Below are 25,776 nucleotides of genomic sequence, written 5' to 3'. Positions count from 1 at the left end.
GCTTTCGAGGCACAAGCTCAACAATCCTTAAAAGGTAGACTGCCTTTCAGATTTTTCAAGTGTAGGTCAGAAAAAGAATTTTCCCGACACCCAATTATTTTTGTTTAGTGGACCGAAAGCTACCGAATTCGAATCGCGGACTTCCAATTTTATTATTTTATAGAACAATTAATGGATTTAGGGCCACATGGACCTCTGCTATTTTTTCTGCTTCACCATGGCCCAATTCAAGATACTACATCATGCATCACGTAGTGGGCTTTCCCCGTTCGCGCAAGGCATTGTGGGATACAAATTTGAAACAGGAGAGGAAAATGGAGGACGTGAATAAAATGCGAAAGGCTGACTACGGTAACGGAAAGCGAGAAGAAAAGAGGTTATGTTACATACGAAGGAAAGGAAACGCAGGACCAAACGAATAAATATCGGCGGTCAGCAAGCACCTCGGTGTGATCAGCTGTTCGTTTAGCGACAGAATGATATCACTGTCAGGGCATGGTCAAAGTAAACATGTAGATGGCAGTAATGCAACACTGTGGATGCCGGCTGCCGTAAAACCCAAAAGAAGGTGGTAAACCTGCGCATCTGCACACGGACTTTCTCTGTCTGCCGAGTGATTTCATGCACATTATTTGCGAGGGAATCCCCTCAAATTAAATAACTTCCCAGCCAAAGAATGGTCTTTTTTTTTTTGGTGATATTGCATAAATAAACATATCTTGCAGTGACCAAATTTCAGAGGGAACTAAATTTCACCAATTTTATGAAATCGAAAGGCCGTCTAGCTTTAAGGAGTTGAGATTTTTTTCCTAAGGGTGTAGTGTAGTGGTGTGGTCACAGTGAGCACTGACTGAACAAAGGCGTCCCTTACTGGGTACTCCCATACACCTCTAAAAAGGAAAACACTTCTGGCAAAATACTAGTTTTGAAATACGTCCGCAAGAAATGTCTGCCCAAGAAATTTAATCCAAACAGTAAATAAAACATTCACAAAGCAGCCGTTTTTATATAACAATGGACTGTAGTAATGAGCGTACATTCATCAAACTCCCCACAATAATTCATGATTATTGGGTGGAGCAAACACCACAGGAATTTGGATGCCCAACTGTCCATTTCGGATTGCTTTACAGCAGAAAAATATAGCCATTTTATTAGTGACAGCGCTCCATTTCACTTTGAAACTTAAGCAACTTCAATTTCAACAGTAATTTACGGTCAAAATAAACAAACAAACAAACAAACAAACCCAACAAAATCAAGTCCGTCTGAAACCTTTTAAGCACGGCTTGTGGGCTTTTGAGTTTTTTAACATGTGCCACAATAAGGCAGCGGGTCTCATAAAGGAATGGCCGCAATAGCACTGAAAAATGTTCCTGCACTGTTTATTTGCTTGTTTTTTCCTATTTGATTGTGCGATCCTAAAGAAGGGCCTATGGCAGGCCAGTTGCTGCGTACCACAGAACATCTGGCCGCAGGCAGCACAGACGTAGCGCGTGGCCTCAGCATGCTGAACCTGATGGCGCAGCAAGTGCATGCGCTGCTGGAAGGTTCGACCACACTGGCATCTGTGGATGCGTGGCCCACGGTGCTGGTAGCGATGGCGCACACCCAGTGAGAACTGGCGTGACACAGCGCCGCACTGGCGGCATGGGAAAACGGCTTTGGAGCGCCAGCTCTGGAGCATGCGCTTCTGCAGGGCCATTTCCTTGCTCTGGTTCACAAACATAGCCACTATTTGTAAAGGTCCCTGGGATGAAGGAATGATCTGGGAAGATGGAGAAGACCTACAGATGTCCAGGAATGGAATATTGGATTCAGGTAGTTGGCCTGTTTGGGATGGGATCAAGACTTGGGGTAGAACGGGACCCCAAACGATCCCCTTGGGTAAGTGAACTCCGAATGGTGGGTGCTGCTGAGGAAAGGTGATGCTTGTTGTCAGCTCTGCGTTGCCTGGAGGAGTGTGGGTCACCACTTTGGGCTGCAATGGAGTTAACGTCTGCATCTGTCCATGTTCTGTCGGAGTAACTAGAGAAGTAGGTGCCATTTGTTGTTGGCCTTGGGATGAAAGTTGGAGCTGGGTAGAAATAGAAGATGAAGAAGGAGTCTGAGTCACCACTTTGGCCTGTGAAGACCTTAAAACCTTCATCTGTCCAATTTGTTTCTGTGCAGCTGTAGAAACTAGAGTCATCACTTGTCCTTGGTGTCCATTTAATACTAGACATGGTGCATTCTTTTCCTGAGCATAACCTGACAACTTCGTGGCCGTGACCTCTTGGTTGGCAGAGATGGATGGACTATTGGGTAACGAACGTGATATGGAATCTGATCCAGTCCCAAGATTCTGAACTGTATTCATAATGCTGACTCTCTGACTGCTGATGCTTTGCGTCGAAGACTCTGCAGTCGGTGAGGGCACAACATTCAGAATCATGACCACTGGTGGTTCTGCTTTCTTTGAGCTCTTACATGGGGTTAATGACTCTCCACTGATCCCACTGGACTTGCTACAAATGTGCTGCATGAAAACATTCTGGTTGGGAAACAGCTGCAGGCACCTCACACACACATATTTGGTCGAAGGGTGGTTCTTTGCTTGATGGTTCAGTCGCATTTGTTCAGTGCTATGCACACTTCCAGAGAGAGCACACGGAAAAGATTGGGCACACGTGCATCGCTTGGTAGACTTTTCTGGGTTGGGAACTTTGCTCAGGCCACAACAAGGGCAGATCTGGAGGTCTTTCCCTGAACTGGTTGAAGGATTTGAATCCACAGAGTTAAGTGATTTCTGGTTAGTGTTTTCAGAGTCTTGTTTCCGACAAGCGCTCCAACTTTCGCTTGGATGATCGTCCTCCGAAAAGTATTCGTAGTCTGTGGATGTGCAAGACAGCGTATCTGAGTTCATATCATCTTGAGATGTGGATACCAAGTCACCTATGCATAAAGGGTCATGGTCGTCGTAGCGACTTCTCCGAATACTTTCCTCATATTCTCCTCCATCCTCCTGCTGAATAGGTTCAAACTCATGAAGGTCTTTTTCCACCTTAATGTTATCCTTCAGCTGGGAGGATTCCAACATAGCTGCGCTGGAGCTCAGAGTCATACCGACATTACCTCTGTGGTTTTGTTTTTTCAGCAATTTTTCTTTGATCGCTTCGTGCGTACCCGACCTGCAAGGTACTTGTTTTGAGAGAACAGTGCAATCTGCAAGGTTTTGTCTCAAGACGTAATTATGATCGAGCAAGCTCCTGTACACCAGTTCATGCGTCCACGTCTGCTCCTGGATACTTTCAGTGCTTTCTGGGTCCTTAAGGGACATCCTAGTGTCGGCTTTATTATTAAACACGTGTACGTGATCAGTGCTGGAGTGTGTCACGTCACGTGAAGTTTTGTAAACGGAACTGCATGTGTTAGGAGCTTGGTTTGCAAGGCTTTGAGTGGAAAAGTATGTGTGATCATGGATGACGCTGCACACCATTTGATTATCCACTGGCGTCCCCTGCTGGTCATGTTCAGTATATGAGTCTATCGGGGATATTCGGTTGTTGTCCGTTTTATTAACAAAAACGAGCACATTTTCACTGCTGGTGTACATGACAACATTATTTGTCGTCTCCCTGCTAGTTTCTCCAGAGAAATAGCTCTGATCATGCAAGCTTGTATTGATTATCGTTTTATCCTCTGGAGTCTCTGTAATGCGGTTTTCTTCTGCTTCCTCCGTCCTTCCAACAATCCCCACCACCTCCTCCTCCTCCTCCTCTTCTTTCACATACTTTACTTCCACCTCATCCTCCTCAATTATGACCTCCTCCACCTCCTCATCCAGAATTTCCTCTTTTGGAGTCTCTGTGCTCTTGTCAGTTTCTACACTCCACACCTTTGGTAGATGTCGCCTCATGTACACGGTGCAGCTTTTACAGAACGTACGATAATTGCCAGGATGTCCATTTTTCAGGTGCAAGGTCAGCGAGTCGATATGGGAGAATTTCATCTGGCACAAGTGGCAACACATTTCATCGCCGTGCTTAATAACGTGGTTAAAAGCAAAGCGTCCCCCACATATGCAGCATCCATCATCAATGGATCCTCCCAAAACATCCTCCTCCGTCTTTGGTACACTCCAGGTCACTTTGCACTACGATCAATCAAAACAAAATCAACCAACAATATAATATAGAGCAGCAGTTACAATTATTGACAGTCCATAATTAGACGCCTTTTCAGATTTACCAATAAAACAATTTTACAAAGGTGAGTTTCAGTTCCAACAGTTATTATTGGTTAATTAATCAACCAGAAGACCCGCCTTGCCCTTTGATCTTGTCATCTGATGACACAACTTGCTACCCGAGATGGATTTTTTTTTTTTAGCACGATCAGCAATTTTATTAAAACCCAGACGTGATCATCGCAGGTAAGCATGGTGGAAAGACTATGGACAGGTTTTTACTGATCAAACTCACCGATATTTCATGATATCCTTGTTGAAACCTACTTTCTTTCTTACTCTTTCATTTGACAGCCGCCATTTTGTATCTAAACGCGCATTTGAGAAGTCACATGAGGTGTCGATAATAGTGATCACTTTCACCGGTGTCCACCATTATCGACACCCTGTGGAATTAAGTGACATTTACAACTGTTATGGATCGATTTTTGTGTCACATTGTTGATAGATGAAGTACTTAAAAAAAAAAAAAGTGCTGGGATTTATAATTTTTTTTCTGCGTCATAACAGAATGGAATGTTTATAGAGTATTTGGAATCCTATTGCAATAAATAGAATTAGACCAGAATTAAATTCCTAGCATATTAAAAAAAAAAACATGCTTGAAAGATTCAGATTTTTCTATTCCGGTCAGGGTTTTTTTTTTTTTTTCCCAGTTTGTTGTAAATATCTACCACATATTAGAATATCAGTCGACATTTTATATTTTGGTTTGAGGAATGACATGCGACCTTTGACCTGGATTTTCATGTGGTTATAATGTTGATTCCCTGTAGACATTTATTGGTAAATTCCAAAACAATGATGAATGATTAACAAAATGTGATCTACGAAAATACTTAGAAAGTGGAACAAAAAGATTTTCTGACACAGGTTCAACATTAGGCAGCACGGTGGTGTAGTGGTTAGCGCTGTCGCCTCACAGCAAGAAGGTCCGGGTTCGAGCCCCGTGGCCGGCGAGGGCCTTTCTGTGTGGAGTTTGCATGTTCTCCCCGTGTCCGCGTGGGTTTCCTCCGGGTGCTCCGGTTTCCCCCACAGTCCAAAGACATGCAGGTTAGGTTAACTGGTGACTCTAAATTGACTGTAGGTGTGAATGTGAGTGTGAATGGTTGTCTGTGTCTATGTGTCAGCCCTGTGATGACCTGGCGACTTGTCCAGGGTGTACCCCGCCTTTCGCCCGTAGTCAGCTGGGATAGGCTCCAGCTTGCCTGCGACCCTGTAGAACAGGATAAAGCGGCTAGAGATAATGAGATGTCACGTGATCCAATACGCTAAGTAATCGGAAATCAACTCATCCCCCCCACCCAGTAGACTGGTACCAAAATCCAGAATTGTGACACCCAAAGGCATTTTTGAGACAAAGTCGGCAAACAGTCTTATTTTGTCAATTTGGGTGTGCCGAATTCAAATCTGCAATATGCCGAGCTCTATCTGACTTCTGTTGACCTCTAGAGGTCATTGAACTTTGGGCCCGTAAACGTCTCAGCTGAACCCAGTTTCTCAGCTTTCTCAGGAATGAAATGTACTAAAATGATTAATGAAGTTAGCAAATGGCCTTGTTTGTTAAATATTTGGGTGCTGAATTCATTTTTCATTTGTAAAACGACATATGATCTCTGATAACCTCAAGGTCATTAAACTTGGCCTATAGGCCTATGCATTTAACGGCATTTTTAAACTGACTTTACTCCCCCAAAAAGAATATGAACAGACAAAAAACAAATAGAAAGGAACAAATACAACATTAAATGCCAGTCCATGTACATGTGACTTACTTTTCACAATGAGAATGCCTAGGCGATCACCTTACATAACATTGCATTACATTTAGCGGTTATTGTTTATACAAAGCTACTGAAAAAAGGACAGATTCAGCAGCATACAAAATGTGGGGGCATACAGGGTATACAGGTTAATCAGGGTTAGTATATATGAGAGTTTTTTTCTTTGTTGTTTGTTTTGTTTTAAACGGGGTAAAGCCTTTACAAAAAACAAACAACAAAGAAAAAAAACTTTCATATATACTAACCCTGATTAACCTGTATACCCTGTATGCCCCCACATTTTGTATGCTGCTGAATCTGTCCTTTTTTCAGTAGCTTTGTATAAACAATAACCGCTAAATGTAATGCAATGTTATGTAAGGTGATCGCCTAGGCATTCTCATTGTGAAAAGTAAGTCACATGTACATGGACTGGCATTTAATGTTGTATTTGTTCCTTTCTATTTGTTTTTTGTCTGTTCATATTATTTTTGGGGGAGTAAAGTCAGTTTAAAAATGCCGTTAAATGCATAGGCCTATAGGCCAAGTTTAATGACCTTGAGGTTATCAGAGGTCATATGTCGTTTTACAAATGAAAAATGAATTCAGCACCCAAACATTTAACAAACAAGGCCATTTGCTAACTTCATTAATCATTTTAGTCAGGGCTTTGAACCGGTTCAAGGAACGAAAACGAAAACCGGGAACTTTTTCTATTTCACATGGAACAGAAACGAAACCAGAAACTTTATTATTTTTTATGTTCCGGAACAGAAACGCTTATTAAAAATAATGGTAACCGGTTAATACCGGTTTTTATTTCGTTCCTCAAAGTTTCCGTAGCCTACAAATAAAAAAGCCATTCTTCTCCTGCGCAAGTTTCTATGACCCGCTGGGGTTCACTTCCTGTGTGACGTTCGCTGACTGAATGGAGAGAGCGGGAGGGTGGACTACTATCACGTCTCCATTACTGAGTGTCTGAGCAAAGAGCCTGAACGTTGCAGCCTCCCTATTGGCTGTTTGTAAAAATGTATCAGTTGTTGCCCTTCCCACGGGAATCATTGCGGGCTCGAGAGACGAGACCTGACGAGTTAGTTCGTTGGTAGCAGAACAAAATGTCTGGACACAAATCGGGTTTTCAGAAAAGGAAAGAAAATAAACGGAGGGTTGAAAATACAAAAAAGGAGGCAGAAAATGCAAAATGAGTTTTAAGGTAGGACAAATGGTTACTTTTTAAGGCAGCCCGCCGTGGCTGCAGGCTTTCAGTTGTCACTGAATGGTTACTTTTCTGAGGCAGCCCGCCGTGGCTGCCTGCAGGCTTATTTATTATAGCCCATTTAGTTAAAATAGTTGATATAAAATGTTTATAGTTATAGTTATGTGATGGTTGTCCTGATTTAGACTGGTGTTTTTTTTTTTTTTTTGGGGGGGGGGGGGTGGGGGTGTTGCACGATGTTGCACCCGGGTCCAGATTTGGGCAGAACCGGCCCTGGCTACATTTCAGGTGTAGTTTGTTTTATGTATGTATGTACTTGCATAGATGTGTACTTGGTCTTCCAATATGGCGCCTAACAAAATCTCGCGGCGCGGTGACGTCATGCGGTAGCCCTCTATAGGGCCTGACTAGCCTATGGTAACACACTAAACGAATTATCTTTCATTTTTGGCACTTTTTCTGTTTGTGTAGATGGGAAGACATACTGAGAATCCAAATCGCCAACATTTGAAATAATAATTGTTGTGAATTATTTCTTGTCTTATTTAATGAAGGTTGTAATAGAATTAGCCTACATTTGGCTTAAGCTGGATGAGACAGAGACATAATTTTATAGCCATTTGTTAAACAGCTGACAGGGAACGTAATTACCCGTTCCGGGAACGAAATTTTTTTGTTCCAACCGGTTCGGGAACGTCTATTTAATGGTGGAACCCAAAACCGGAAACGTTAAAATTCCATTTCTGTTCGGAACGAACCAATAGGAAAAATTCTGGTTCAAAGCCCTGATTTTAGTACATTTCATTCCTTAGAAAGCTGAGAAACTGGGTTCAGCTGAGACGTTTACAGGCCCAAAGTTCAATGACCTCTAGAGGTCAACAGAGGCCAGATAGAGCTCGGCATATTGCAGATTTGAATTCGGCACACCCAAATTGACAAAATAAGACTGTTTGCCGACTTTGTCTCAAAAATGCCTTTAACTCCTTAAATAAGCACTTTTTTGAATTTTGGTACCAGTCTACAGTGGAAGTTTGAGTCATTATTCATGCACAGTTCACATATCGAAAGTCTTTGCAACGACCAAAAGATCATGAAGGTGTCGATAACCGTAGCTGCCGCTTTCATATCATATATAAACAACATTTCTTCTTCGGAACTTCTGTCATTTTCAAATAAAAGTGCTTGTTCTTATACACTGTTTTGTGTAAATGTGGCATCAGTGCAATATTTGCCAGCACACGTGACACAATTAAGTAGAAAATATAGAGTGGAGTAATTTACCTCGTTCTGTTCCTGAACTGTGTTTTCATCTTGCTGTGGTTCAGGACCAAGTGCACGCGCCATCTCCTTACTGGCGATCTCCATGGCAACGGCACTGCACAGCTAAAACACCGCCGGAAATTGAGAACAGTTATTTATTTGTACTCGCGCACTCCAAAACACAAATACATTTTTTTTTTAAATGTAATCACTGGCTGAATAGGATTCTTTTACAGATCTAATATTGGGCAAGCCGTATTTAACGAATTCAATAATTCTAGTGACTTCCAAGAAGGAAACTAACTCGTTATACCTAAAGAGATGAAGTCCCTGCTTTAAGTTATCATCCAAAGTCAAGTAGTTTTGATGAGAGAAGCAGCAAAGTGCGCATTTTCAAAGAAGAATATTGGGCCAGTTATTGCGTTTTTCAAACTTTTCTAGCAAGCTGAACAAAACGTGTTGAAGAGGATTAAAAGTCAAAACCATCATTATTCACTCTCAGGCACTGATAAAGCTTTATTTTTGGGATACTATCAAACCTCCGTCCTTTAAAAACACACTAAAAAATAAAGATTATTTTATTTATCGTCGCCAAATGCTGTTTGTTTGTTTTGGAAGGTCATCCTATGTTAGGTTAGATTAGGTTAGCATGTGCGCAAGCGCAGGTCGTTCAATTAAACGCGACCGAGACGCTGTTTCCAGTTACTACTGCGCAGGCGCGGCTCCGTCCGTTAATTCGATCCGTTTTCCACAAGAATAAACATCAGTTCCGCTTCCAAGTTTAACACTTGCACTGTTGTATCTACATTTACATCCCTTGTAGTCGAAATGAAAAGAACAAATAAGCATTAGGATGGTCTATTTTACGCATAAACCATTTTAAGGGTTGTTTTACAATCAGGGTACGCAAGCTGAAAATCACATTTAACACTTATTATCTTCAATATCAAAAGGCTTGACTAAATAAACTTGGTTGTTTATTGTAGCCCTGTGATAGCTCTATTTACCATGCAAAAAAAAAATTGTTGATAACGTTATTTTTGGTGAATGTATGGCAATATGTGTCATATTTAGCAAAATTACTCGTGTCATTTAGAAAAAGTGCTTTTTTGACCACAGGTAGCTCCAAAAGGGATGCACTTCAATCATTCTTTATACCATAAAACAAATATTTGGTTCCATATCATTGGAAACATAGTTGAGTTTTAATGTTGAATGCCAGTAAGTTTTCAGACTATTTTGATCAAATTAGTATGCAATTGCGTCAAAAAAAGTCCTCTCCGACCTGCTCTATCTTTTCCAGGCTTTACCTGTGGAAATTCCAGAGAAGCAATTTAGAGCATGGGACAAAACCATATCCAGATTTATTTGGAATGGACAAAGACCGAGAATTAAATTTGTGACTTTACAGTTGGAAAAACAAAAAGGAGGAATGGCATTGCCCAACCTCAAGGAGTATTTCCATGCAGCGCAAATCAAACACATAGTCTGCTGGTGTGATAAATCCTATGAAGCCAAATGGAAGAACCTAGAGCAGTTTGCGCAAAAGAGGGAAATCTCAAGTCTTATTGGCGATGCTGATGAAGCCAAAGACTTTTATAACCACATGGGCACCATCACCAAATTTACACTTAAAGTGTGGTATGACATCACACGTAAACATAAATTAGAGTCAGATACCAGGATGCTTAGATGGCCAGTATATGATAAATGTTTCATTCCAAATACCCAAGATCAGAGATTCAAACATTGGGCCTCATGTGGAATAACAGCTCTGTGTACTGTAATTAAAGAGGGGAGAATTTTGAGCTTTCAAGACTTGAAGGAAAGGTTCTCATTGGACAACCAAGATTATTTTAGATATTTACAGCTTAGAAACTATTACAATAAGGAGGTTAAACCAAACATAAATGTGGACAAAAATAGGGAAAATCAAAACTGTAATGGGGCATATAGCTTCAAGAGTAAAAGAATAATATCTGTGCTATATAAACAACTAATGGAGAGCAAAGGAAACACCACATATGTGAAACATAAATGGGAAAAAGAGTTAAATGTGGATATTTCTGAGGATGATTGGGTACAGATTTGGAGAACCCAGCACTCTACTGCGTCGTCTTGTACATGGAGAGAACATTGCTGGAAGAATGTAATACGATTTTTTATTACCCCTCAACTTAGAAGTAAGTACACATTTGTTTCCCAACCCTGTTGGAGAAAATGTGGTGAGATGAATGTGAATCATGCACATGTATTCTGGCTTTGCCCTAATATTGTTCAGTTTTGGGATGAAGTACATTCTGTTATTGTTTCGGTCTTGGGTTATCAAATACCCAAGACTTCCACAGTATTATATCTTGGTAACTTGGGAGGAAACATTGTGGTTAAGCCAGATAGATATATATTCAAAATCTTGATTGCAGCCAGCAAAAAGGCCATAACGAAAAAATGGTATAAGCCAGAACCACCAGACAGGGATGACTGGTTGAAACTTGTGAAAGAGATGTACATAATGGAGGACTTGACACATAGGATAAGACTGCAAGTTGACACATGCGTAGAAAAATGGATGAAATGGAATGTATACATATCAATGACAGAATGACTGAAATTATACTATATTGAATACTTCAGAAACATGCCCATCCAGATTGTACCGTATATATTTTTTAATTTTTTTATTTTTTGTTGGTTTGTTCGTTTTGTTTTGATGTGTTTTTGTAATGGTAACTGATGGCAATTATTGTTTTTTCTTTACCCAAGTGTACCACTAAAAAATATAAAAATAAAAGTGTTTAAAAAAAAAAGTCCTCTCCGAGACAGCTAATTTTTCAATATAAAATAACATATCTAAAATGATTATTTTCATCCTAAAATGTGGTCAAGATATTGGGACATAAATATTAGAGACGACTAACACAAAGCTTACAGCCTTATATTTAAAAGCACTGTGGAAGTAGTGGATTCTGAATTGTCAAAAAAAAAATGTCCTCTCCGAGAATCACTTCATTTGTTTCTCCCATCTTATAGCAGATTACACAAAACTACCATACACGTCAAAAAATTACCTGAAATCTGTTCTTTAACTTGTCCTTCACTTAAAAACTGGTACAAGAACCAGTTTGAATCAATTTGAATTTTGGACCCCTGTGACACAAACTTTGTACCCTGATTGTAAAACAACCGTTAATGAACTCTCAGACATCTCACTGTTGGAAAGTCGGTTTCAAGAGACATCACTGAGTTTCAGGGGCATCACTTCTCTCCTTATGTTTCAGCTCTTCCACTGGTTTAAATAATAAAAATAAAAAAATAAAAAACCACACAGCAATTTAAATCTTGTTTTCTCTGGTTTTTCTTGAGATGCAAAAGGTCTGGATTAAAAAAACAAAAAAACAACCTTGTACACTTTCTTTCTAGATTCCGCGTTAAAGCTAGACGGCCTTTCGATTTCATAAAATCGGTACAACTTGGTTCCCTCTGAAATTTAGTCATCGTGACGTACGTTTATTTCTGTAATATCTCACAAAATATCAGGCCATTCTGTGGCTGGGAAGTTATTTAATTTGAGGGGATTCCCGAGCAAATAATCTGCATGAAATCGCTCGCTTCACGCAGTCAAGCAGACAGAGGAAGTCCGTGTGTGCGTGCATGCGCAAGTTTACCTTTGACCGTGCACTGACAGTTACATCATTCTGTCTCTAAACGAACAGCTGATCACACCGAGGTGCTCACTGACCACCGATATTTATTAGTTTGGTCCTGCGTTTCCTTTCCTTCGTATATAACACAACGTTTTTTCTTCTTGCTTTCCGTTAGTGTAGTCAGCCTTTCACGTTTCATTCGCACACTCGCGTAGCCCTGCGCGAACAGGGAAAGCCCACCACGTGATGCATGATGTAGCATCTTGTATTGGGTCATGGTGAAGCAGGAAAAAATAGCATTAATTGTTCTATTAAAAACCTACTAAAACTAGAAGTCTGAGATTCAAATTCAGTAGCTTTCGGTCCACTAAACAAAAATTATTGGGTTTCTTTTTATGACCTACTGTACACTTGAAAAATCTGAAAGGCAGTCTACTTTTAAGACATTTTTGCGTCTCCATCCCCTCATGGCAAAAGTTGCCTTTGTTACTGTGCCTTTAAGCAGAGTTATTAAGATTAATATTTTCTCCTGACTTGCTGTTTCATGTGTGAAATCAACCACACCCCAGCATTTAAAGATAAACCATTTTACTCAGAGGAGTTTCATTATGCTTAATTCTTAATGCTTCGCATGCCACTTTGAGACTCTGCCTCTTTTCCCCAACATTACCATTTCGGAGCAGTATTTCAGTAATTAACGTGTTTAGTTTATTTAATCCACCATTGCATACTGGTGTAGTCACAATACGCAGTTAATTACTTTGATGATATAGATATTAGACATCTTGGATATATCTTTTTGAATATCAAATGATTGGGAATGAATGATAAACTTTTTTTCTTAATTTCAGGATGGAGTCTGTAGGCAGTTCTCTCTTGCAGACACCCAGGAGCTTGGGAAGGAACACAGATGGAGAGCAATAATGAGATTTTGGTGCTGTTCTACCTCCAGTTGAGAGCCATGGATGGCTCTGCTCCAGGTGTGTTACTCTGCCTCCAAATTCATTGGCTAGATAAAATGCTGTACCCGGAAGTCATCTAGCGATCCAGCAGTTTACTGCTTGTTGTATGTTTATAGACCAAACTCAAGCCATTTTCAGGGTTTTTATACATTACTTATGTTTATCAGAGAAAAGGAGTGACATATTAGCATGCAGAGACGGCGTTTTGATAACTGTAACAACTGATTTAAAGTATACCGGTACTGGTCATGCTTACAACATTAATCGTGCTTTATGTATAGACGTGCACATTCAGTCAAAAAAAAAAAAAACACCGTAAAAGCACTTTTGTGAACAGTTTTATTCCGTGAATTACCCGCGGGGGCAGAACCAACGGGGAGCAGCCATTGCTGGCCGGAAGTCACGTACAGTCGTTGATTCCGGGTTATTATTTAGAACGTCCCGCTTGCTGAAGTGAAGGTTCTTACCTTTGGCTGGTTCCTTTTGGCGAGACGCTCTTGTTGTCTGTTGTCATCCTTTGACTTGTTGTGAAGGAATTCTGTCGGGACAGCATCTGGTTGGAGATGTAAATGCTTGGGCTTCCTGCATATGGAATCAATTTTGTGCCAAAATGTTCAGACAATACTTTTGAAATATCAAACAAAAACAAATCAAAACACAAAAAAAGTCAATTTTTTTTAGACTGGCAAACAAATTATTTGTGTAATCGTGCAAAATATCAGTCTATTACTCTTCAGAAACTTTTTATTTTTGTTCCGCGTCTTTCTCAGTTTTGTTTGACGTAATTTATTTTGGTTGCGATTCCAGCTTTCTCGTTTGTGCTCCCTGACTTTTTGCTTGCGGTTTTGGCACAAACTTCCCGTGTGGGTGGGCTGTCCAGGAATGCATTCCCATTGGGTAACTTGTGTTCCCCGGAGGCTGTTGCGGCCATTTCCTACTCGGATTTTGGCGGACTGTTTGACGAGTGACCGATCCATTGACGGTAAACAAGGATCGAGTGGACTTCAGTGGCGACTATGATATTGAATTAATACAACAAAGTGTAAGTACGGGACAAATGTGTTGTATATGTTGCAGTAGTACACATTATGCAGGCATGTTTAACGTTAGCAAGACAGCTATTATATTGAGTAGTGGAGCTAAGGCTAACATTTGACTTGCCATGAAACACCTGCATAATGTGTACTACTGCAACACATACAACACATTTGTCCCGTACTTACACTTTGTTGAATTAATTCAATATCATAGTCGCCACTGAAGTCCACTCGATCCTTGTTTACCGTCAATGGATCGGTCACTCGTCAAACAGTCCGCCAAAATCCGAGTAGGAAATGGCCGCAACAGCCTCCGGGGGAATCGCTGAGCGTAGCTGTCAGTCAAACACAACTTAGCCAATGTAGTAAAGCAGATTAGCAGATGAATCGTGCACGAGATGATAAAAGCATGAAACTTTCAGGGTTTGTTCTTGAGGGCATAACAATTAATTTAAGATCTGGAGGCGCTCTCAGTTTGACCTTGGAGGTCAATTAGAGGTCATTGAGGTCATCAATAGGACATTTCTATGCATGAGAGCTGAAATGGGTGTGTTTTTGGGAGCAATTTTGCTAAAAATGTACAGCAAGTATAAATATGCATGTATTAAGGCATAATCAAGTAAATAAACAAATAGATATACACCCATAGAGGTAAATGAATGAAATAAACAAAAAACGTAATGATAATAACGTAAAATTGGGAAATGGCAGATGAACTGTAACTGATAGATACCCAGGTAAACTACATAAATTTAATCATTAAACTGGAAGGATTTCTTATCTGTTAGTGAAAACAAAACAGAATTGTTCCACTTTCTTTCTGTTCAAATTGCTGCCATGGCATTAGCTCCTGGCAAAGAAGTATATGCCACAAACGAAAAAAATGTCCTCAGCTCTCCTGTTGACTGTGATGTAAGTAATTTGGTTCCATGCACTCAAGAGGAGGCAGACACAAGGCTATTCCTTCATGTGGCAGATGCTGCTAAAAAGGGACTTCAGAATGTGTTAGTTAGAACAGTGGATTCAGATGTGGTCGTCTTGGCAGTAGCTGTATTTCAGAAAATTGACCTTGAAGAAATGTGGATAGCCTTTGGAACTGGTAGCACTTTCTGCTATATTGGCATCCACAAGGTGGTTGCTGCTCTTGGTCCTTCCACTAGCGATGCTTTGCTCGCATTTCATTCTTTCACTGGCTGTGATACAACATCAGCATTCTGTGGCCGTGGTAAAAAGACTGCTTGGGACACGTGGCTTGTGTACCCAGAAGTCACGGAGGCTTTTCACGAAATGTTGCAAATGCCACAAGAACTGAGTGACCTGTCTTTGTCACAGCTGGAACGCTTTGTTGTTCTCATTTATGACAGAACAAGTGCATGTGTAGGTGTCAATGAGGCACGGAAACATCTTTTCACACAAAAGTCAAGATCGTTGGAAAACATCCCCCCTACACAAGCTGCTTTGAGACAACACATCAAACGAGCCATGTATCAGGCTCATGTATGGAACCTTGCCTTGGTTATTAGGCCCCAGTTGCCAAGTCCTTCAGACTGGGGATGGGTTAACAGTGACAATGGATGGCAGCCACTTTGGACAACACTACCTGAGGCCTCAAGGCCAATTTATGCTGACAACCCAGTCCTCGCAGACGGCGCCGCAGATAGCGTCTGCGTAGCCCCCCCACCTTCGCAGACGCTCTGCGCGCACCTCCCAAAAATTGTGACCACCGCAGAAGCCTCGCAGACAGCCTCGCAGACAAGAGGGCTCTGATTGGTCCACTCTACATCCGCTGTACACGCACTTCCGCTTCCCTACTTTCCCGGTTTGGTTTGTTTTCACGACCGCCATTTTTAAAAACACGAGCGAAGATGGAGCAACACGAAGAGCAGTTGATCGAGGAAGTACGTACATCTATACGACTCCAGTTCTAGTCATTATAAGTAACCGGAGGATAAACACTCCACTAACCACACCCACCAACTACTCCTAGCGATTTCGCGACTTCACGCCCCCTTGCGTTGTGGCGGTGAATAACATCGCACACGCCTATTACTCTCCGCTCAACGATAAATTACAACTGTCTGCGAAAAGCTATCTGCGAAAGCCTTGTCGCAAGAGCATGCAGAGGCCTTCACAGTCGTGCTATGAGCTTTTGCATTGTGGTTGCAAAAAGGGCTGTTGTGGTCACTGCAAATGCAAAAAGGCAGAATTGAAGTGTACTGCCCTTTGTGCATGTTCTGGAGACTGCAATGATTAGAATACTCACATTAGGCCTGTATCACTCATTTGGAAGTAATTTTACAATTACTGCTTGGCAATATGCTACAAAATCATAAAAGTTGTTGAAATTGACATCTCATCTCATTATCTCTAGCCGCTTTATCCTGTTCTACAGGGTCGCAGGCAAGCTGGAGCCTATCCCAGCTGACTACGGGCGAAAGGCGGGGTACACCCTGGACAAGTCGCCAGGTCATCACAGGGCTGACACATAGACACAGACAACCATTCACACTCACATTCACACCTATGGTCAATTTAGAGTCACCAGTTAACCTTTGGACTGTGGGGGAAACCGGAGCACCCGGAGGAAACCCACGCGGACACGGGGAGAACATGCAAACTCCGCACAGAAAGGCCCTCGCCGGCCCCGGGGCTCAAACCCAGGACCTTCTTGCTGTGAGGCGACAGCGCTAACCACTACACCACCGTGCCGCCTGAAATTGACATAACACATCATATATTTTAGAGTGACCTTCATCTTAACCTTGACTTCTAAGTGTAATATCACTATAAATGGACCCTCATGACCTAGAAAAATGGAAATCCACATGTAATTACAGTTTTTGTCACACGTGTATGATAAAATGCCCCAATTTTTAATCCTGTCTATTGAAATTGCACATAACAAGGGTCGATGACCTCTAAATGACCTCCAAGGTCAAACTGAGAGCGCCTCCAGATCTTAAATTAATTGTTATGCCCTGGAGAACAAACACTGAAAGTTTCATGCTTTTATCATGTTGTGCACAATTCTTATGTTTATAGGGCCTTAACAGCTCTACTAATGGGAATGCATTCCTGGACAGCCCACCCACACGTGAAGTTCGTGCCAAAAAGTCAGGGAGCGCAAACGAGAAAGCTGGAATCGCAACCAAAATAAATTACGTCAAACAAAACTGAGAAAGACGGGGAACAAAAATAAAAGGTTTCTGAAGAGTAATAGACTGATATTTTGCACGATTACACGAATAATTTGTTTGCCAGTCTAAAAAAATTGACTTTTTTTTTGTATTTTGATTTGTCGTTTTTGTTTGATGTTTCAAAAGTATTGTATGAACATTTTGGCACAAAATTGATTCCATACCTGCCCAGCAACTCAGCCTGAAGATCCCGCCGATAACAGGTCGGCTTGAAACGGTCTTTACATACCACTGAATTCCGTCCGAACGGAAACGTTTTGAGGGTGTGACCCGTGCCGATGTCATGAAGCCAACGTTTTGCCAACTCTGACTTTGTGTCAACAGTTGGTTTAGGGACACAAAAGAAACGTTTCCCGGGATTTCTGCGCTTGTTGTTTGTGCAGCCGTAAGCTTTACACTCCGCCATTGTCCTAGGGACGCGACCCAGCACTGGCCGATAATGTGTTATCTTAGACTGGTGTTTGCAGCACGGGGTCAGTGACCAGTCCACTGCAGCCCAGCCAATCAGACAAAACAACGACTGTGCGTCACTACCGGTGAAGGAGGCAACATGTCGCTGACAGACCAGTGACTTAAGCTCTTGTTAAGTACGTATGAGTGTTATAACGAATGTTACACGACGGAACCACTGGTATCCTACCTGTACGTGATCTTTTGAAATAGCTAGTAATTAAAATCAGGGCTCTCAAGTCTCACGCATTGAGCGTGACAGTCACGCTTTTCGGTCTTTTGTCACGCACTCCTGCCACACATTGTATTTCTCACGCTGAAAAAAAATTATAATATAAATTTCTCTGGCGCGCCGCTATCGCTATGGAAACAGCAGGAAACAAGCGCGTCTCCCATGAGTCGAGCCTGCCACTTACCAACCAATCAAAAAAAGGAAAAGGGCAGGGCTACACAACAGCCAATCAGAAGCACTATTGTATCTGGGTCGATAACGCAACAACCAATGAAAAAAGCATTGTTATCCCGGGAATTGTTCACGTGATTCTGCGACAACCATCTTCTGAAAGTTTTGTTCAGTGGACACCATGAGGATGAGCTCCGAGCAGCACAGAGACCAGAGGAAGTCAGATCCTGTTTTAATGTTACAACAGATTCACACCTTGCCTGCTGTGAGAGAATGTTGCCCAGATAATTAGCATGGACATGGTAAGGGTTTACAGGAGCTGAGCTGTATTGCACCTGTTTAAATGATCCCCTGGCGAGCAGCTCCACTTGTTCACAGGCAATAACAGACGCTGGTCAGTAATAATAACAGCGACACTAACGTGTGTTTAAAGCAGCATGTGAATACCAGCAAGAGTGAAGATTGACGTCACGAGGTCACGTGATATTTGTTTATCTGCCATCTTGGACGGCATGGCCGCGCATAGAACTTAGACGAACCCGTTCTAATTATCAAGTGTGTGGGAGTAGATCTTTCGAGAATGGTTATATATCTTGTCCAGCATTTGGTCGTACCAATAGACAGGGCCAAAAGGAGGGCCTGTCATTTTATAGATTCCCCGCAGACGAGGAGAGACGCGCAAAATGAGTGTCCGCTGTGCGAAGAGAAAACTGGAACCCCAGTGCTACCAGCCGAATTTGTAGTGAGCACTTCATATCAGGTAGGTGTAATCTTCTAATTCAATACTCCTAGTACATCTGTTAAGTTGATTTTCGGATTGAATGATAACTGCATAGTCGGTGATTCGTGATATTTTTTTTCAGACAAAAACATATTTACAACCCTGTCATTATCTGGAACTGAGTTTAGATTTCGAACATTCTTACGATAAAACGTCCTGCATAGTCTCTTTATGATAAACGTCTTAATGCCACTTACCCGTGAGGTTATCAAGTAGACATTCTTCTTCGGAACCTTCCAGAGGTATAGTTGGGATACCCGTCCCGCAACAAAATATTTATAAGCTTCCAGGCTCTTGTAAGCTTTGAGGGCTTTGCCAGTGTAACATGATTCACGATTAACAAGAAAATTGTAAATGTCGTGGTAGGCCAGATCGGGCAAATCGCCGGCACCGCAGCTCCGAATTTCCCTGAACAAGGATTGCGGCAAGTTGTACGGATCTGCAATCCCCAACCTGGAACACTTTTCCACGTAACGCTGCCTCACGTCACCTTCAAGATGCTGAACAAACTTAGACAAGTTACTGTATCACGCGATGTAGATGGGGTATTTTCCGAATTTTCTTGGGGATTACTCCCTGGATCCATTACGCTCACGCAAGGTAAACAATCCTGAAGCCATCCAATATGGCGGAGTAGACACGGACGGGTCACGTGACTGCACCCAACATCCTTTGACGGTGAGGAGTTTTGGGGAAGAATGTCCTCAAAAAAGAACAAAGTAAGAAATTTTTTGCACACAACATGACTTGCTCATTATTAAGATAAAAAGAAAACCATTTAAGTAATAGAGCCCCTTGGTTCCTTTTTCAAAGGTGACTGGCTTGAACCAATTTGGGAGGCTATCAAAGACAACAACCTTGGTTTTGGTGCTTCCTCATTCAAATGCTGATGCCGAGAGGGTATTTTCAATGGTCAGTCTGAACAAAACCTCAACCCGAAACAGCTTGTCTCTGGACAGGACATTGGCCTCTATCATGACCCTGAAAATGGCTGGACTTGAGCGGAACTGTTTTAAGTGGGAGCCAACAACACAAATGATGAAGGACTCCAAAAAGGCAACCAACACTTGAGCAATTCCAGCGTTATGGACGTGACACTTGAACTCAAAATGGCAACAAATGACCCAGTGCATGCTTTGTCTCCCAGTATTTAAACAGGTGTTGCATGTTTTAAGGCTGTACCATACTGGAGAAGTGATAGAACAAGAACAATTCCCATAGTACATCTAGGGCATGCCAGAAAACGTCAATAAAAGATGCGTTATGGATGTGACAGAAAAAGTATCACTTTTCTTGGGTGACTGTACATTTTTATCAAACTCTGTGAAATCGTAAACCTAATGTCGAAATGGAGATATCCATTTGATAGAGGGGTCCAAGGTGAATATTAAAAAATCTTTGTTTAAAATATTTTGTATTTCATGCAGAGTTTCGGAAGGAAAAGTCAGCGTTATGGATGTGACGAAATTCCGTTATGGATGTGACGCGTCTGAAATAGACATGGCATATGTTTAGAAAATCAGCAATTTAACCACCATAACCCTTTGAAAAACTCTCTAAATATCAGCTAAAACTATCAAAGTTCTTAAATAATATTTAGGATGGCTATTGTTTTGCTGTTTTGTGGATTTTAGCATACATTTCTGTGGCTTGTGGCAATAATATAGAATTGTACATGATCAAAGTTGATTTTAGCTTGGGTTTTACATTATAAGAAAGAAAGACTGACAGTGACATAAGGTTGGTTACAAATTGGTTCAACTTATTCACATCTGTAAAATACAGGCCTAGGTGATATCTCTGGGAGTGGTTTTGATGTATTACATGTTGCTTTATTTTTGCATGGTGAGGTTGACATTTACATGGAATTGCCCACTTACAATAAACAACACCAGTCATAATCTCTCTCTCTGCTCTCTCTACACTTATTCAATACACGGAAATTGAATAAAGACTTTGTATTTGGTTGAATTGTCAGTGCCGTGTGTTTATCCTTTCTTCTGCAAGTCTGAGCAGTTATTAATAACAACAACAACAACAGAGCCCTGGATAGACCCCTTCGCATGTCTGTAAACAAACCAACCGTTGCTAGGATGCGTGCGCAGCCTGGACTCAGAAACAATGGCGCCGCCCATAGACTGGCATTATGAGCTGTCAGATTATGCAAAACAATTGTTGTTACAAGATCGAGAATGCTACATAAATAAGTTAACTCTAACAAGTGGACATCGCCTACCGGATCCGTATTTAATTAAAGAGTGGACGGACGATGTTAGTAAGTTTTCCTCTGATACCTGAAGGCAGTCATACTATGGAGCACTTGCATGTGACGTCACATCCGCTCCAGATTGTAGACAGACGCCATCTTGTCGGTAAAACGCCATATTTCCACCGTCTTACCGACACTGACTTTCGTTATTTTTCAGCGAAATCTTCAAATATTACCGTGCCACAATGCCGGAGAGTTGTATGGCATATAAATGCCACAACAGGAGAGGTCAGAAATCGGGAAGAAAGTTTCATAGGCTGCCACGGGACCCTGACAGTTACCCTAACTGTTATAAGAAATCAGTGATAAAAAACAGTGACCTTTAGACATTTGTCAGTCACCCTCTCATTTTCCCTTTCCACGTTTTGGCTGTGAAGTGTCAAGTGTATCATTACCAATATCTATGACATAAACGAGCATATCTATAATTCTAAGAATTATGATTTATCAGTATTGCTAATTATGGTAAAAGCAAAAGAAATTAAACTGGACAAATACGTTTTTATTTCATAAAGCAGGTATACCATATATACAGCAATAGTGATAGACTACTGATACTTGATCTAACTGATAATATAAAATATTCAACCATAATCGGCTGGTCAGTGCTATACTAGATACTACTGATTTATCTAGTATCAGTACTAGTACTCAATACTTAAGTGACTTACCCGTCCAATGAGGATTGTTATTTTCTTATTTACAAAATGCCACATCTGAGGGCGGCTGACAAATCCTGAATTTCTGTAAAGATAACTGTCCAGAGATTTATAAGCACGCAATGCTTCACCACTGAACAGCGAGGGAAAGTTGATGAGGTAATTATACACGTCTAGGTATTCCACCTCTGGCAGTTCAAAATCCACTGACATGGTCGTGAAAACTACATCTGGTAAGCCATAAGGGTCACTAATCTGTAGATCATTTATTTTAGACATATATCTAGTTATCTGTTCATTAGAAAAATGAGCCGTGTAGTCCATCGGTTGAAATTGAGCCATTCTGTACACGAGTGCTAGCCTAGTAAACTAGACCCACCCACCTAGCGGCCAAAAATATTTTTGCCTACGAGTGGGTCTAGCCTCGCACCATATCAACAAAAACACCCCGGGCATCAAATCGTGCCCACCAATCACAACGCAAGGTTTTTGTTTGGATTCTTTGGGCGGGCTTTTGCAGGAGTGACGACAAGGCTGCGCGACGCTGGAGAAAGCACAACAGGAAAAATGGCTACAGCTAGTGAACAGCGCGCGTTTGACTCCGCTTTGGAATCAGTTTTAGAAGAATTAGACTTGGAGTTTTCGTTGAAACATGAGCAGGAAGAGGCTCTCCGCTCATTCCTTTTCAAGAAGGACGTTTTCGCTGTTTTGCCGACCGGCTATGGCAAAAGTCTGATCTACCAGCTGGCTCCGCTCGTAGCCAAAAGGATGGGCGAGTTTGTGCAGTACGAAGAATTAATAAACAGCTTTGAAACATTACTTTTTGATTGTTTCTTATTTTCCCGTTATTTTAAATTTAAGGGAAATTATTTCACCAAACACCACTAAATAAAAACTCTCAAAAACAGTTTAAGCAAACCCTTGAAAAACACTTGGAAAAAAATGAGTGTATGTGGTACAGACTCCAAACTTGTGGTCATTATCTCCAAACTTCTTAATATCCAGAACCTGTTTATTAATTAATATGCATTTTGAAAAATTATTTATTTCAAGGCCTCCCCCACTGCTTTCTGTCGCTCTGACTACGTCACAGTCACTGTTGCGCTGATTGGTCAGAGCGTTGGCCTATACGCACAGACAGTTTGAAAGACAACGGGTTGTTCCTCCTACCCCCTTCGGAAATGTCTACGGATCGAGGCCAGACTAAATATTCACATTTATGCCGCTTTTCCACTACCAACGCGGCTGAGTTGGGCTGAGTCGAGCTGAGTGGGGCTGTTGGAGTTGCATTTCGACTACAACTGCGCTGAACCGTGCTGGCTGGAAGTGGGTGGACACATTGGGTGGAGTTAGCGAAAGTGGGTGGACGTCACGTGATGTCGTTAGGCGGCGCAAACAGTGACATCAGTGAGCTTTTAAGCGGTAGTCTCACGACCCGGATAGTAAACAATAAACATGGAGGACATGGAGTCGTTAGTGTTGCTGGTCTTGGTGCTGTGGCTTGTTGTCACCGACAACGCCAACAGATACTGGCAAGAGCGTATAGATGAGGCGAGGCGCATAAGGCCTCAGAAATTCTCGTAATTCTTCTTCTTCCGGGTTTACAGATCCCAGCGTGCTCGTGGGGCGTGTGTGGGCATGTGAGGACACGCCTCCTCACCAATCAGTGCACAGGGGAGTGTCTCCTCACGCCCCTAGCCCCACTCGGCTCGGTTTGGCTCGCTTCAGCCCCACTCCAAAACCGTGCAAGTTTTGGGTGCTGAGTAGGGCTGAAGCGAGCCGAGTCGTGCTGCTCTGAGGTAGTCGAAACGCGAGCCGCGTCGGGCTGAAGTGAGCTGAAAAAGGGTAGCAGAAAAGGGCCATTAGTCTGGCTTGCCAGGCTACACGAGTGCAGCAGTATTCAGCTGTGTTTTTTTACCGACAAGATGGCGGCTGTTAACTTTCCGGTCACGTGACTGCAAGATCTCTATTCAAAAGTAGCCTGCCATCAACATTCTGGTTACAGCGAGACTACAACTTGATTAACAATGGGACATTCATATTCATTTTGTTTTAATCAAATTATGCCAGTGATGTGATGGCAATGTGGCTTTCGCTCCAACAGCAAATCCCAACACTAAACAGCAATGTGCAGGAGGTAATGGCATGAAAGGAATGATAGTGTAAAGAGTGCAGCTAAGAGAAATCAGAGCTGCGTAAAAAGCGAGAGGCAGAGAGCAGAAATGAAGCTGAACGGGGCGGGAGCTAGGTTAGAGCAGTCAACGTACTGTAAGTTGGCATTTAGAGTGAGGGCACACAATTTTACCTTTCCATCCTTGCTTTAAAATTGTGATTTTCGGCATACACAAATAACGACGGCACAAAATCTGGACTGCTTGAGTCAAGCGAGACCTCTCCTACAAACAAAATTGCATGCAAAGCTAAGTTAACATGCTAACAATATTCATTACATTGTGTAACTATGACCCAGCTAATCAGACAAACGCTACCAAAGTATTTTGCTACATCAATAAACGAAGACTAGAAAGAATAAAAAAGAAAGATTTAATAACTAGCCTGATCTTACCTGTGATGAAGTGGGCGCTGCAAACCCGCGCATTTTTGATAGCGTTTTCATCCCAGTCTACACATTTGATGGCTTGTAGCCATAAACGTCGGCGATTTTTTTGGAATGGGTGCGATCCTGCTGGAATTCTGTACATTTTAACCCCATCACTGCTACGATTCTGACACCCGACAACACAACAACTAGGCATTTCTTCTCGACTCTACCGTCGCTGAATCTTTTTTGAGTCCAAGCTGCGCGCGCAATTTCCTCTTACGTATGAATGACGTTTACTGCGAAGGAGTAACGACTGAATGGAAAAAAATATATATACATAACTGCATAAAACAGAAATATGAAATAATTAAAAATATTTATAATAAAACTAGCTTTTGTTGATTAAATCGTGATAAGAAAAGTTTGCTATTCAAAATTATCATTTTGTGGAAATCCTGTCACATTAAATAACAAAACAGTTCTGCACAGTAGTTTTGGCGCTTTCGGATGACGTCACGTTTCCTGGCCCTTTCTCTTGGTGCCTCAGCCAATCATACGCGTTACCCCGCCCACCAGGTGTAGCCCCGCCCAACCCCCCGAGCTGGAGCAGCTTCCTTCTCCAGCAGTTGCGTAAATACACAACCGGATCCGGTTCACGTCCTTGTTTAACTCGATAAAATACAACACAATACAAGACAGTACAATACAAGGTGTTTTTGTTTTTCACCTGAAATACGTACATGGTGTGGGTTTGTAGTCAGGTCCAGTCATGTTGGAATTAATCCATCCTTTAATCATAACTTTTCAAATCCTTGGAGCTGCTGAAAAAGTAATGTCTGAAATTCTCATTGAAAAAAAAAAAAGTTCACTTGTATCTAATATTTTGGTGTTTTGTCAGAATCTGACAGACAACAGGGCGAGTGTTTGGACCTTTTTCTCCCCAGTGAGAAAGAACCAGAAACTGGAGTGATGATAAAACAGGAACCCGACCTTGTTTCCTTCGGATTGATTACGTTTGTGAAACCGGAAATACGTCACAGAGAAAGGAAGGCTTGCTAGAGGATAGACTGAATAATCGATAGAACACACACACACACAGCCCCACCCACCCATCCATCCTGTGCCTTTCCTGCATATTTTATCATAAACTCATCATACAGGCCACTTTGTACATATAAACTTCCTGAATGTTGTTTATGTTACACACCTTTTATTAGTTAGGTTCCACTTTCAGCACAGCAATGACCGGTGGCATCGTAGCAGGCCTTTCACTGCTATGGGAGTATCAAGAGTAACAAGTTTACTGTTTTTTTTTTTTTTAAATACTATATTTGCAAGCGGACGGCACGGTGGTGTAATGGTTAG

The 25,776-nt window shown here is 41.7% G+C and overlaps 1 protein-coding gene across 9 annotated transcripts; it reads right to left on the bottom strand.

Annotated features, from left to right (window-relative positions):
* Positions 1 to 920: 920 nt before the first annotated feature.
* On the bottom strand, positions 921 to 25,409 carry si:dkey-79d12.4 (uncharacterized). 9 transcript variants are annotated; one of them, XM_060921252.1, is made up of 5 exons: positions 24,436 to 25,094; positions 24,175 to 24,265; positions 13,541 to 13,655; positions 8,489 to 8,590; positions 921 to 4,135 (listed from the first exon to the last, which is right to left on the bottom strand). In XM_060921252.1, exons 1-5 carry the CDS (start codon positions 24,623 to 24,625, stop codon positions 1,259 to 1,261), a joined length of 3,375 nt encoding a protein of 1,124 aa, XP_060777235.1. In that variant the 5' UTR covers positions 24,626 to 25,094; the 3' UTR covers positions 921 to 1,258. The 9 variants fall into 9 exon arrangements, with proteins under 9 accessions (XP_060777235.1, XP_060777237.1, XP_060777241.1 ...); XM_060921254.1 differs by lacking the exons at positions 24,175 to 24,265; positions 24,436 to 25,094 and adding an exon at positions 25,139 to 25,409; XM_060921258.1 differs by lacking the exons at positions 24,175 to 24,265; positions 24,436 to 25,094 and adding an exon at positions 25,152 to 25,409 and having other exon boundaries at positions 13,541 to 13,697.
* Positions 25,410 to 25,776: the final 367 nt, after the last annotated feature.

This window comes from Neoarius graeffei, chromosome 5, assembly GCF_027579695.1.
Source record: "Neoarius graeffei isolate fNeoGra1 chromosome 5, fNeoGra1.pri, whole genome shotgun sequence".
Taxonomy (NCBI): Eukaryota; Metazoa; Chordata; class Actinopteri; order Siluriformes; family Ariidae; genus Neoarius; species Neoarius graeffei.
The sequence above is the reverse complement of the archived record's forward strand: the minus strand, read 5'-3'. Positions and strand labels throughout refer to the sequence as shown.